Source organism: Podarcis cretensis, assembly GCF_951804945.1.
Source record: "Podarcis cretensis genome assembly, chromosome: 2".
In the NCBI taxonomy this organism is placed as follows: domain Eukaryota; kingdom Metazoa; phylum Chordata; class Lepidosauria; order Squamata; family Lacertidae; genus Podarcis; species Podarcis cretensis.
The window spans coordinates 54,542,406-54,555,950 of NC_137171.1; the positions used below are offsets into that span (position 1 = coordinate 54,542,406).

Below are 13,545 nucleotides of genomic sequence, written 5' to 3' on the forward strand. Positions count from 1 at the left end.
CGTTTCACTGTTCAGTCAAAGCGGGATCTTTTGCCTACTTCCTTATTTCCAATGGACAAGCTTGTAGGCTACTGCTTTACTACAGCTGAGAAAACCCCATTGTCTGAGATTTTACCCTCCTCACTGGCTCTTCCTTTGCCAGCATCTGACAGCTGGAATGGCTCCTTGCATATGATGCCGTAAGAAATAAATTAGCTATTTATTTGTTTGGAGAGCACGGTTGGGCCTGCATTTGAGATGGTCACAGCTGGTTTCCCTATTACGTGTGGAAATCTGTCTGAAGTCTGGATAACTGCTGCCAGCCAGTGTAGTAGACAATTCTGAACTAGACGGAGCAATGTTCTGGTTTGGGCTAAAACCATTTATGCTGTTCCTTTCTATCCTCTCTACTGCTGAGCTCCAGCAGTTCTTAAGATAAATACATTGAAACTGTTGGTATAATACTATGGAAATGCTTTTTCGTATTGGTCTTTTGTGAAATCAAAGCTTTAACACAAAATAAAGTAAAAGTTTTAAAAACAAAACTTAAATTTTAAAAATGCTTAATTCTGTATATAAAAAAGGCTAATTTACACAAAGCATATAAAGCAAATTAATGCTAGGTTATATCACATATTGTCAGGTTCCTAATAGATTATTTGGTATAGTTTTATGCCACCTTTCATCAAAATTCTCCCACCACCATCACATTAGATTCACAGCAGTCCTCTAAGGCAAGTTAGTCCGAAAAGGGAGCAAATGGCCCCAGTGAGCTTCATGGCAGAGTGTGGATTTGAACCTGCATCACCCTGGTTCTGTTGTCCTTCTAACACCTGAAATATGCAAGCAACCCCTTCCTCTCCAACCATTCTTCCTCAAGGACAACACCAAAAAGGGGGGACCTGTGGCCCTTCCGCAACTACAGCTCCAATCATCTGACTGTTGACCACGCTGGCTGAAGCTGCTGTGAGTTGCATCCCAAGAAGATGTGGAGGACCAAAGGATGTCCATCTTTACACTAAACAAGCTATGCCTGAACAAGGAATGCGAGGTGCCACACTTGCTTGGTCCCTGCATACTCCATCCTTGCCATAGTCTTGTTGCTGAGCAACAACATGCAGAGCTCAGGAGAGTGGGAGGCCAGTCAACCAGAAGAGTCTCTGAGGTGTACTTACCTGGAGGCAGAGTCAGCCTCCAAAGTCCAGTCCAGTCCAGTCCTAGGGTCAGGATTGCAACACTCAGGTTCACGGATCAAGGGTAAAGATGAACAGGAAGCAGCAAGATAGGACCAGGAACTACATGTGCTGTTTCCAGCATCTGACCACTGCTGGAAGCTCTGCTTAAGAAGGCTGGAGCCAGCTGGTTCTCATCAGTGCTTTCTCATCTGTATCCTTGAATGCTGATCAGCTGCAGGTGGAGTCCCTCCGCCTTCTCCCCCTTCAGGCTGCTGTTCAGCAGGTGAAGCTGACTCCTGGCCCATGACAGCCTCCAACATTCACATGTTGAGCACATTCAGCTGAATGCCCTTAGAAGCCTTCATGGAATTGAGAGCCTTGATGTCAAACAGATTTAAATTGAGAACCCTGGTAAATTTAATCACTTATAATTCCCATTCAAGGGACGCAGATGGTGCTGTGCTCTAAACCACAGAGCCTAGGGCTTGCCGATCAGAAGGTCGGCGGTTCGAATCCCCGTGACTGGGTGAGCGCTCCTTGCTCAGTCCCAGCTCCTGCCAACCTAGCAGTTCAAAAGCACATCAGAGTGCAAGTAGATAAATAGGTACCGCTCCGGCGGGAAGGTAAAGAGCATTTCCGTGCGCTTCTCCGGTTCACCAGAAGCGGCTTAGTCATGCTGGCCACATGACCCGGCAGCTGTCTGCGGACAAACGTCAGCTCCCTCGGCCTATAGAGCAAGATGAGCGCCACAACCCCAGAGTCAACTGCAACTGGACTTAATGGTTGGGGTCCCTTTACCTTTAATTCCCATTCAAACCTTGTACAATGTTGGATGTTCAGAGGTGAAATGTTCAGTGGCTGATACATGCAAGGTCAGTCAGTGGTGGTCCATTTTGCTCATGTTTACATTTCCTATGTGGGCTATCAATGTCTGAAAGGGCTACATTTCCTTAAAAATACGAAAAAGGCTAATCCTTGGTTTCTGACAAATACTCTTTATTATTTGAAAGACTGCCTTTTCTCTTGTATTCATCCTTCATTTAAACAATTTCTATAACTAGAGATAAAAGACAGAAAAGATAATTGGTGAAAACCGTAAAACTAGGCTTCAGTGGAATAAAGAAGTTTTCAGTCAGTGCCGGAAGTTCGACAGGGAGCAGGGTTGTCTGACCTCAACTGGAAGGGAGTTCCAAAGTATACAGGCAGGCAACCAGTGCAGGTTTTTGAGCACTGGGAATATGTGCCAGTGCTGTATACCCAGTAGATCATGGTGGTTTGCAGGAGAGCTTCTCTTGAAAGTTGCAAAGACCCCAGAAGCTCTCCTGCAGTAACTGTGAGCAGGGTCTTCAGTGTAGTTGCCCCTGCTCTGTAGAATAGTATTCTTATCATAATATGCAATGTGCCCGCTGTCTGCACTTTCAGGAAACAACTGAAAACATTTTTGTTCTGGAAGGCTTTCCTAACTGGATAAATGGAACTTGACCATGGGTGTCTTTTTTATAGTGTTTTAGTTTTGTTTTAAATGCATTTTTTAAAAAAATATATTTTTTGATGTTTTTAATGGTATGTCACCTTGAGACAACTGTGTGGATGCTGATAGTAACATGTATCATGCCACATATGCACACCTCTTGTGGCATCATATGGCCCTCTGTAACTTTTCCAGCTACCCTTTTAAAGTCCCTGTCCAGTAGATTCCTCTGCTTATCTTAGTGCATACACATTTTTTCACAGATGGCCAGGATATAAGTCAAGTCGTTATCAGGCTGCAGTGTTTTGCACAAAGTTAATGTTCAAAAACACTAAGGTCTGTGTACAGGACTTCCCTCCAGAGTGTTATAGTTTAAGACTGAAAACTATTGGTATTGGCACATGAGGCAGCTACCTTGATTTAGTGCTACTTTGGGACGACTATGTTCTTCCGCTGTGGTGGGAGGGTGGGGGAAATAGTCCCTGCAGGGCACTGGAGTGTCAGTTTAACCATTGTGATTTACAGAGATCCTGCAGTTGTACAAAAGTGCCGGAAAAGACAATTCAGGGGGAAGAAACTAGAAAGTGAGAGAGATCATTTTGTAGGAATGCCAGAGGAGTTCAATCTCAATTTTTATTAACCTCCTTGAAGTTTCTGCACCTCCATGGTCCACTCACAAAAGAATTTGGGTGCCTCAGATTTTTTTTTTAAATGCTTTTGGTGATTTTACTGGGAAGGAAAAGTTTGCAACTTCAGGGGTAGTCTTCACTGACCCCAGTATCTTGGGTGGGGAGCAGTTTTCTGCACTAGGAGCCTTCATTTCATTAAGTTAATGGCAGCCACTGAGCAGGAACACACAGAGAGAGGGGAAAACATTTGCCTATCCAACTGCAGATACTGGTAACGCAATCTGTGGGAATGCAATTTTTCAGGGCCCTGTCAGAATTTATATTGTGCATTTGTGATGATTTGTGTTCATGACAGTATTGGGGTAGGTATATGTGACCCCACTTTCCATACTGTTTGCGCCTGCAGCGGTTTCAGGGTGAACATGCTGCGTCATTTCCAATCCGTGCTTGCCCCGTAGCTGTCTGCTGAAATCCTGTACCACAATTCTATACCACAAATGTTCCAGTTTAATTTTTGCCCTGCTTTTGTTACACTATGGTGCTCCTCCAGGTGGTAGTAATGCTATAACATTGGGGAGAAGAAAACTGAAATGATGTGTGGCCAGTCCTGTAAAAATCCATCACCAATGCACTATTATTGTGTCAATGACATGTTGAAGAATGCACCCATTTTTAAAAATGCGCCAATTTGGTGGCTCCCTCTGCTCTCTGCTTCTGCTGTTTTCTAGTTACCTTGTCCCCTCACTCTGACTGCAGTGAAGATTAAAGAGGAGTCACCATTTTCAGCTATCATCTATGCTTCTTGAGCCATTTCTCTGTTGTTTCCCTAATGGAAGATTCCAGTTAGAGCAACAATTGAAGAACATCTGCAATCATTCTGGCAGGCCCATGCACCCTCTCCTGTCCAACTCCCCCATCTTTCAGGAATATAGAATGGAATATATACATATATTAATCGTACCATTCAAGTAAATTCCCAGGATGCGTCACAGTAATAAGTCAATTTTAACAGCAAATCTATGTGACATATCACAAATTGCTTTTTATACATGCTTAAGTTTTAGAATAGATTGATTGTGTAACACGGAGGACTACTGTCTAGGACAAAAAAAAAAAATCCTCCAAAACTACAAAGGCCTGCTGGGTATGCCCCATTGGGTCAGCATCACCCCCCTTCTCTGATGCACAGGCCCTTCTTTGGAGGCAAAACTGAGCAACAAAGCCCAGTAGATAAGTCACATCAGTGTGTACACACACACACACATCTTTCAAAATACCATTAAGTCCTCAATCCTAGTTAAAACGAATTTCTTGAAAGACAGAGAATGATGCCAATAAGCTGGGAAGGGTAAAAATGCAACTTTGAAAGAAAATCCACACGGGCAATTCACATCCCCCTACCTTTTAAAACTATAAATCATTTAGCGCATTCACTGTATTGCTAGATCTGTGCTCTGAACAGTTGGCTGTTGGTTTTTTTAGCATGGAAAAGGAAAATTACCATTAGGCAGGTGAATACAGAAAAATGTACCTAGTTTGTATATTTGTCCTTCAAGTGCTTTGATCACGGGTGATTTCTTTCTTCACTAGAGACTAAAGGGCACTGACAATCAGGCATTTTTATTTGTTTATTTTTGTTTTTTGTAGTGAGCGGAGGGTGGGAAACAGTATTGACACAAACAGGGAGAAATTGAATTCGCAAAAGGGGATGATTGCTATAAAACAAAGCAAATGGGTAGCACTAAAAAAAGGAATCTCTTTTCTCCTGCCTCTTTCAGACTAAAGATGGCGAGGTTTATGAGCTACCTTGCTGCTAAACCCCAGGGTCCCTGCTATTTGTGTATATATTATACATCTTATTCTTTATTTCAAAAATCAGGAACAAAAACTCAAGAGGGCCTGTGACAACACAACCAACTCGCGCTAGTGGTGTCACAACCACCATCACAACCATCGTGCGTACTGGAGGCAACTGGTCCACTGGCCTGTTTGATGTCTGCAGCGACAAAAGAGTCTGTAAGAGTTTCAATTGCTTCTTTCAAAGTTGTATCCCAGGTGTGCACGGGAGAGATGAGGTTCTTTTTAATAGACTTACTTCAAGACTGGTGATTGAAGAGCTTCATCCCATAAAAGTTGCTGTTGAGCTAATGGAGTTGAGATGATATTGGAGGAAAAAAGAGTAAAGGGCTGTCCTTGGATCCTTGACCCAGGTCTGCCTGTATCCTCATCTACTGTGTTTTATAACAAACTACCCATCAGAAAGCAGGTTGCTTGCTCTCTTATCAAGATATTGTTGTATTAATATTAAACCTGATTTTCACTACTATACTTCTGAGGGATAGAGAAGGTCACATTAAGGTTTCCTTAACAACCGTCTGCAACTCCGGGGAATGATTGCTTCCAGTGAAGTACAATCCTGGCTCCAAAAATATTGTTGTGAAACTGACTTTTAATGGGTTTGGCTTCGTTCAGTTCTAGACATCAGATATAACAGAGCTGAATGAAAAGGTGGCCTCCTTTGTAATCATCTTTGGCATAGTGCATCTTATGGACTATGGAGTACAAATCATGTGGGTTATCCATAGATTAATGGCGGGGGACACACTGCACTCAGCTGTTACCTGTGGCTCCTAGGAGCTATCAGCATGTGACAGCGGCCACACCCTGGGAAATGGCTTTGACTAGCTGACTAAACTAGGTGAGGGTAGCCGATGGGTCTCAAACCCTCAGTGAGTTAGGGACTTGCCCTATGTGTGGAGATGGGCAGGTTGAGCAGACAAGACTAATAGTGGGTCCAATGGTCAAGAAGGTGGTCTCTGCATGTGCTGTAGAGGGAAATAAGGGGCAGATGGGTCTTGTCAACCTGGCAAGGTAGCCCTTCTATAAGAGAAGGAAAACTCTGATCTTAAACCACCGCTGCCTTGCGAGATATCTTCAGGAGAAGAAATGGCTAAGGAGTAATAACTACACAAATCTGGAGTGGAGTTGCTAAGATGGTTGGCTCATTCTGGCAACTCCTGCAGTCAAGCAGGTGCCTAACGTATTGCTCTGCTTGCCTTTGGACCATATCAGCGAGGCTGGGAGGGGGGAGGTCTGGTCAGCCTATGACCTCCATACACATTGCCCAGACATGCGCCTGGGGAGGTCACTTTGGTGCTGCAAACACAGCAGTTTGACTTCCCAGAGGTGCACTCCATTGTCACTTGAGGCAGATGCAGTGCTATTTTTCTAGAAAAAGAGGTGTTGAAACTAACAATTTACACCTCCCTTGTTCTCTTATAATGGCAATGGTGCCCCCCTGAGAGGTGCTGGAACTGAATTCCAGTGAGTTCCAGCTGAATAAAAGCCCTGGGCAGATGTCAACAACAACAGCAGTGTATGGAGGATTCCACCCTATGGTAGACAAGGAATTTGGACATAGTGACATGTGGGTCCCTTCTAACTTCATAGTATGAGCATACAATGTACACATACAGTTTTTGTCATGTGATCACATCCTTCCTGTGGTTGTGCTTAATGACAGGTGTGTGTGGTTCACTGTGCAGCTTGTGTCTGGAATGCAGTATCGCAAGCCGATTCGGGGAGTGCTTTTGTTTCCCTCTGCTGCTGGGTTCCACCTTGGCCTTGAGAGTCGGCACCAGGGAGAGTCACAAAATACGTGTAAGTCCATGTAAGTGTTCTGTCCAGCTCCCACAATGCACAGTGTAGCAGTGGTGTGCTTCCTACCCTGTGGAATTCCCTGTGTGTGCATGTAGCTGATTCCATCAGTCATGGTCTTTAAGACATCTCTGAAAACCTATTTTCTCTGGACATTCACTGAAAAGTATTGCTACATTTGCCGCTCTTGGGTTCTTGTTGGTTTTACCTCAGATTTCTGGGTTTTTTTGTGTGCTGACCTGTATTTTCCTATAGCTGGCTTCTCTTAAACTGGTTGCTTTATTGTAACTGTGGAAAGGGCCATGGATCCTGTGGTAGAGCACATACATGAAAAAGGTCCCCAGTTCAATCCCTGCCATCTCCAGGTTGGGCTGGGAATGCCCCCTGCCTGAAACCCTTGAAAGTTGCTGCCACCCGGTGTTGACAATACTGAGCTAGATGGACCAAACATATAAGGCAACTTCCTGCGCTCCTGGTTTTAACAATTATTACGAATGAACTTGTGTTTGTTCATAAGAATGTTCACACACAAATATATATAGGTATGCACAATTGTAAGTCACCTTGGAAGGGGCGTAGCATGGGGAGGGATGGGGGGCCATAGCCCCAGGCACATGGTTTTGTGGGGGCACAAACCAGGCACACCCATGCAGGGATCCCTGCCCTGCCTGCCACTCAGGGTCTCTGGGCCACTCGTGGAAGAAAGGGAGGGCGGGGGAGCGCACCGACCCCAGCACCATTGGGGAGGCGGGTATCATCGCAGCTGCCCCCTGGACATGTGTGTCCCTCCCCACTGTGCCGGGCACCACGCTCCTGTGGGCGGCGTGCCACAAACCTGGGACACGTGCCAGCCACGCCTTTGCCTGCTCTCCACTCCCAGTGTTGGAACATGCAGCTTCACCACTGCTCTGGCCCCTAGAGCCCAGCCTGGCCTTGCTGCTGCACCCAGGCCCCCTGGCCAGTGTTGGGGGGAAGCACCCACCAAGGGCCACGTTGGTTGACCAGGCTCCCCGCTGTGTGGGTAGGCGGCACAGCATGAACCCTCCGTGCCCCATGCCTGCCCAGCAGCAGTGAGGGTTCAGCTGGGGTGACAGGTTTTGTTCATCTTCTGCTCCCAGAACCTGGCCTTGCCGTGTGTGTGTATGTACTCGGGTCCTAGTAAAGGATGCAATGCCATTGTACCTGGCAAGGTTCTAGACTTGAAAGTAGGCTAAGAAATATCTAGGAGCACAGGAAACTGTTTTATACTGGATCAGACTATTGGTCCATCTAGCTCAGTCTGTCTGCACTGACTGGCAGTGGTTTTCCAGGGTTCCAGGCAAAATTTTCTCCCTGCTCTACCTGGAAATGCCAGGAATTGAACCTGGGACCTTCTGCTTGCAAGGCAGATGCTCCACCACTGAGCTATGGCCTTTCACAATCTGAAAGAAAGCCAAATCTGGGCATCAACACTTCGCCCTCTCCCCGCTGTTGGAGGCCATAGCTGTAGTTTCAAATCTGTTGGCATGGCAGGGGGATCTTTAGTTTGCTAATGAATGACTTGAAATATTTTTGAGGGTGAAAAGTTCAGCATAAAATCTTTGTGCCTCATAGTATGCATCCCTCGCCTTTTCAAAACCACCACTGTTCCGCTCTCTATGGGGCAAATATCTCTTATTCTGCTGGTGTGGTGCCTCTTTAAAGCCAAGCAAATGCATTAAACCTTTGGAATAGCCTTTTTTTCTTAAGGAAAAGGCAGTGCTTATGTTTATAATGTCATGCCAAGCCAATACCCATATTTTAAAAGTAATGGGAAAGAGCAGCTCTGTTTTTCTTTGCTGTAGCTTCAAAATTGCACGGCACATTTTAAAATATCCCTTTGAGGGCGAAATATACATTTGCCCCATATTCAGGAAGAAGGAAGGGAAAAGATGCCAGAAGGAATCAAGGAAACGTAGTGTATTTTCTCACATAGCTTTTATCCTGATAAGCAAAAGGCAAACATTGTCATATTACGGTAATTTAACATTTTGTGGGAGTGCATTCCGTGGTGACTGGGCCCCGTTGGATGGTGGGACAGAAGATAGGGAGGGTAGGTGGAGCCAGAGCCACTGTCAGGCAGAGCCCCTGACAAGATGGCCGCCAGGTGTGGGCTAGCTGAGAGCAGACTGATGCTGGTGGGGCAGGCCTCCATTTGCCTCCACTGAGTGCATTGTGAGGTTGAAAGTATATCAGTTCTGGGATGTTTGTGGGATACTTTAGTTAGGATGTGTCTGTAGTGGAAATTCTCTACTCTTTGGCGAAATAAACTTGGAAGTTCAGAAAAGGCTATTTACCCAATGAGACAGGAGCATTTCCTTGGCAGTGTATCTTAGGCTGGGCTAAAGGCTGGAGTGCCAGGACTGAGTGCATGTGAAGTAGTGGAATGTAGGCGCAACATGCGCTGCATGAAGGAGCAGCACATCTCCACTGAAAGAAAAATGACCCTGGAGCTGCACCATTGAGCTCCTGAACAACGAGTATGTGGCAAACAGAAGGTTGCACCCCAGGGAATGAGGTAGAACCACCAGCACCCACCATATTGTGCCATGGACTTGATAAGGTCGCTGTGCATATTTTCACAGGGAAATATCTCCATCAAAATGAGAGCCAGTGTGATGTAGTGGTTAAGAGCGGTAGACTGGTAATCTGGTGAACCGGGTTCACATCCCCGCTCCTCCACATGCAGCTGCTGGGTGACCTTGGGCTAGTCACACTTCTCTGAAGTCTCTCAGCCTCACTCACCTCACAGAGTGTTTGTTGTGGAGGAGGAAGGGAAAGGAGAATGCTAGCTGCTTTGAGACTCCTTCGGGTAGTTATAAAGCGGCATATCAAATCCAAACTCTTCTTCTTCTTCTTCTTTCCCATCCGTGTACATTTCAGGAAATTGGGGTTGTGGTGGTGAGAGAAAAGCAGTGTGGAACAGAACATGTCTCCTAGGTAGATGTGGGCATGGCATTGATTCTGCACAACCACTTCCCCCTTTACCATCAGCCAGTAATCAGCAAATGGCAACCAAATCAGCAGACATTCCCGGTTTGGCAACCCCCTGGCGTATATATACCAGGCCTCCTCAACCTCGGCCCTCCAGATGTTTTGAGACTACAATTCCCTTCATCCCTGACCACTGGTCCTGCTAGCTAGGGATCATGGGAGTTGTAGGCCAAAAACATCTGGAGGGCTGAGGTTGAGGAAGCCTGATATATACTATGCGACACCTCCCTCAGCAATATGTTTTCTGTGGTTTAGAAGATACATTCTCTCACACTTTTTTCTCCAGCAGCACAAGGCTGGAAATCTAACTTACCAATCTGTCCTGCATTAGGCTGGGTGGGGAGAACCAGCTCAACTTTTCTGTCACTGAAAAGGAGCAACACTATCAGTGTTTGTCTGTTCTGTGAGACCAAGGGCTGTAGTTTTCTGGCTGAGCATAAACCCCACTGATCACAGTGGGATTTAGCACTGAATTAGACACACAGAGAATTGTGCTGCAGGGTTGTTGTTTTTATAGTCAACAGTGTCTGGTTGTGGGGCAGGGGTAGCACCATGCAGTTCAGAAACCTGTGCAGCCAGGGTGTGGGGAAATAGGGAAATGGCTTGTTTACTACCTTTAAAAATGCAGGTGTGATATTCATTTCAGTGCTGGAAAATGTGCGGAAAGCCTTGATCCCATGGTAAAAAAGAAAAGAAAAGCTGGGATGGGAAAGGCACATGATCAGACAAAACATTATTGTGTGGGAAGATCACATAGTTATAACCATAAAAAAGAGAGATGAATGAACAAACATTTTTGCCTCACAGGGAATAGGATGTGGCTAATGACTGGCTGACGCAGGTGACGCAGGGACACAGGTGGCGCTGTGGGTTAAAGCCTCAGCGCCTAGGGCTTGCTGATCGAAAGGTCGGCGGTTCGAATCCCTGCGGCGGGGTGTGCTCCCGCTGCTCGGTCCCAGCGCCTGCCAACCTAGCAGTTCAAAAGCACCTCCGGGTGCAAGTAGATAAATAGGGACCACTTACCAGCGGGAAGGTAAACGGCGTTTCCGTGTGCGGCTCTGGCTCGCCAGAGCAGCGATGTCATGCTGGCCACGTGACCCGGAAGTGTCTCCGGACAGCGCTGGCCCCTGGCCTCTTGAGTGAGATGGGCGCACAACCCCAGAGTCTGTCAAGACTGGCCCGTACGGGCAGGGGTACCTTTACCTTTACCTTTAATGACTGGCTGATATCGGTATCCCCATTGCTTCTCAAGTGAAGAGGCTGCAACTAGTTGAAATGTCAGGAGCTGGGAAGCAGGTGTCAAGCTGGAAAATGAAAAGGCCAGTAGCCCTGGGAAGCTTCAACAGCACTTTGCTAGTCCCCACTGAAAGGAGGGCTCTGCAGTTTAATGTTGTAGTTTTTAATTGTCACAGAAGAATGTAATGGGTTGCCAACATCTGGATCTGGATTTTATGTATAAATGGAGTAAACAGATGATGTATGATATTGTTTAGTGTAGAAGAAACTCATGATTTCTGTCTCTCTCTTTTAAAAAGGGGTTGGAATCAGGGTGATGAGGTAGTGTACAGAGAGCCTAATGAGACCAGTGCTTAGTGACATGGAAAAATGGTTTCTCAGTCACCCTTGTGTGGAAAGGTTCTCTTCCTCTTCCCCCCTGCAGGGAACCCTGTGTGAAGACTGGATGGCAGTTTATTGTTGCTGGCCTTTTGCAGTCTGTCAAATGGCCCGGGAAATGAAGAGGAGACCTACATTCCAGGTCTACGAAATGCACACTTCTCCTCCTCCTCCATTTGAAGATGCCCTTGTTTGAAAACCTTCAGAGGTGATTGGCTCATGATGCTTCTTCCTCTTCCCCTTGCAATGACAAATTTGGTTATATTGTTAAATAAATAATGCATTCATGTGTCAGATCAAGTTTTTTCACATTTGTGTTTCCATGAGAGAGACACTGAGACACTTCCATCTGTTGGTCTTAATTTGTTTTACGGTATATTTGGTTGAAAAGGAAAAATATACTAGACATAATAAAATAAAAAATTCCCCAGATGCCTAAGATCCAGTTTTGGGACAAGTACTCTTTGGTGAGAGAGCTCCAGCAGAGAATTAATATCACAAAGCATGCAGCACAGCAATGTGTGGAAATATAGGCTGTTAGACCTTTAAAATATCCCCTTCTAAATTGCTTCCAAAGTAGCATAGAAAGAGATCACACGTTTGGTAAGTTAAAAATGCTTTACTTACAAACTATTGAAAGGTCTGATTCATGTTCTTTTCCATACAGCAGCAAGAAAAGACAGGCAATATAACTTAGGTTCCAAAATGGTAAATGTTTCTAAATTATTTGTATAGAAACACAGTATGGTTTGCTTAAGCCATGCAGTCTAAGCTTGGAGCATCAAGCTTAGACTTCCTTCCTGGTAGGTTTCACATGGTCAGAGAGAGAGAACGAAGAGTTTTGTAACCTGTTATGTGTGCCAGCGTGGTTGCTCGAGAGCAAACAGGCAAGACTCCCCGTTGGTCTTTTCAAGGCTTTATTATCTGTCCAAAACGTTCACAGTGCAGATCAACTCAATTCCATGTCTGCTCAGTCGCTAGCAGAATCTGGGAGTGGGTGGTCCTTCTTCCCAAAATGTGTGGATATGACTTAGCTAAGGGTTAACTCTGAGCTTTGTGGAATTCTGTGCCGGCTTGATTATATCTGTTTCAGTGATTATTTGAACACCAGCTTCATTTCAAGCAGGGGAGCAGCAGAGGTCAAGGCCTTGCTTATGTGACTTTGCCCTTCCCAAATGGTTAGTGGGAGGCACTTTCATTCAACATATTACTGTTCCTTTCCACCAAAGGTGCAATAGTCACTGTTCCTCGTTCTTCTCTCTTCTTTGAGGAAAAGGCAGTTATTAAACCAGGAAAGTGGGTGTATTTTGCAGTCTTTAAAAAAGATCCATCACTGTAAAACGTGTCCACCCCCTCTCTGAACTCCTCTCATCCATCTTGCTCTATTTTTGGTCTTTCTAAGGAACCTATCACCATGGCATCAAAGCGCTGATGCATCCTCCACAAGTAGCCGGCTTTAGATATCTCCTGCCCTGCCTCAAAATAGAGGCTTTTTGTAGAACAGCATGGAACTATTTCATCATCGTTTTCTTCCCTTCTTCCTGCTTTTAAATTCATATGACTAGATGTAAGCAAAAAACAAACACTCCCCAAACCCCAAGCATTTTCTTTCCCACCTGATCCTGCTATCACTGTGGGTGGGAACACATTCGACAGTGTTCACATTATATGGGTGACAGTTGGACTGCACTCATCAAAGTTTCAGTATCCAGTTGATTTTTTTGACAGCAGAAAGTGGCACTTGTCCTATAGGCCGTATGAAATGTCTCTCATCTTTCAGAGTGCATCTGTGTACTGGTTTCAAGAAAAGGAACCAATACACATCCAGCACACACCACACCCCTATGGACCGCAGCCCCACACTCTGTAACTTCATCTCGCACTATATATTCATGCATCCTTTGGGTCCAGGTAGCAGTTCTGAGATGAGGCACCAGAAAGTTACTGCTCAAGGTGCTGAACCAGGAGTGCAAGAGCTTTTTGCTTGGTTGTGCTCCCAAGTGCAAGT

General features: G+C 45.4%; 1 protein-coding gene across 2 annotated transcripts; it reads left to right on the forward strand.

The window, feature by feature from the left end:
- Positions 1–4: 4 nt before the first annotated feature.
- Positions 5–11,831, forward strand: PLAC8L1 (PLAC8 like 1). Of its 2 annotated transcripts, none has more exons than XM_079967056.1 (4): positions 5–179; positions 5,134–5,309; positions 6,778–6,914; positions 11,584–11,831. In XM_079967056.1, the coding sequence occupies exons 1-4, from the start codon at positions 52–54 to the stop codon at positions 11,731–11,733; spliced, it is 591 nt and encodes a 196-aa protein (XP_079823182.1). In that variant the 5' UTR covers positions 5–51; the 3' UTR covers positions 11,734–11,831. The 2 variants fall into 2 exon arrangements, with proteins under 2 accessions (XP_079823182.1, XP_079823183.1); XM_079967057.1 differs by having other exon boundaries at positions 5,134–5,270.
- The last annotated feature ends 1,714 nt before the right edge of the window (positions 11,832–13,545 follow it).

What these genes read in the sequence shown, in the direction of transcription:
- PLAC8L1 (XM_079967056.1), top strand. Translation starts at nt 52, where the DNA reads ATGGACAAGCTTGTAGGCTACTGCTTTACTACAGCTGAGAAAACCCCA. An exon ending in GGCTCCTTGCATATGATGCC is followed by an intron (nt 180 to 5,133) that starts GTAAGAAATAAA and finishes TTCAAAAATCAG; the next exon opens with GAACAAAAACTCAAGAGGGC. An exon ending in GGGAGAGTCACAAAATACGT is followed by an intron (nt 6,915 to 11,583) that starts GTAAGTCCATGT and finishes TCCCCCCTGCAG; the next exon opens with GGAACCCTGTGTGAAGACTG.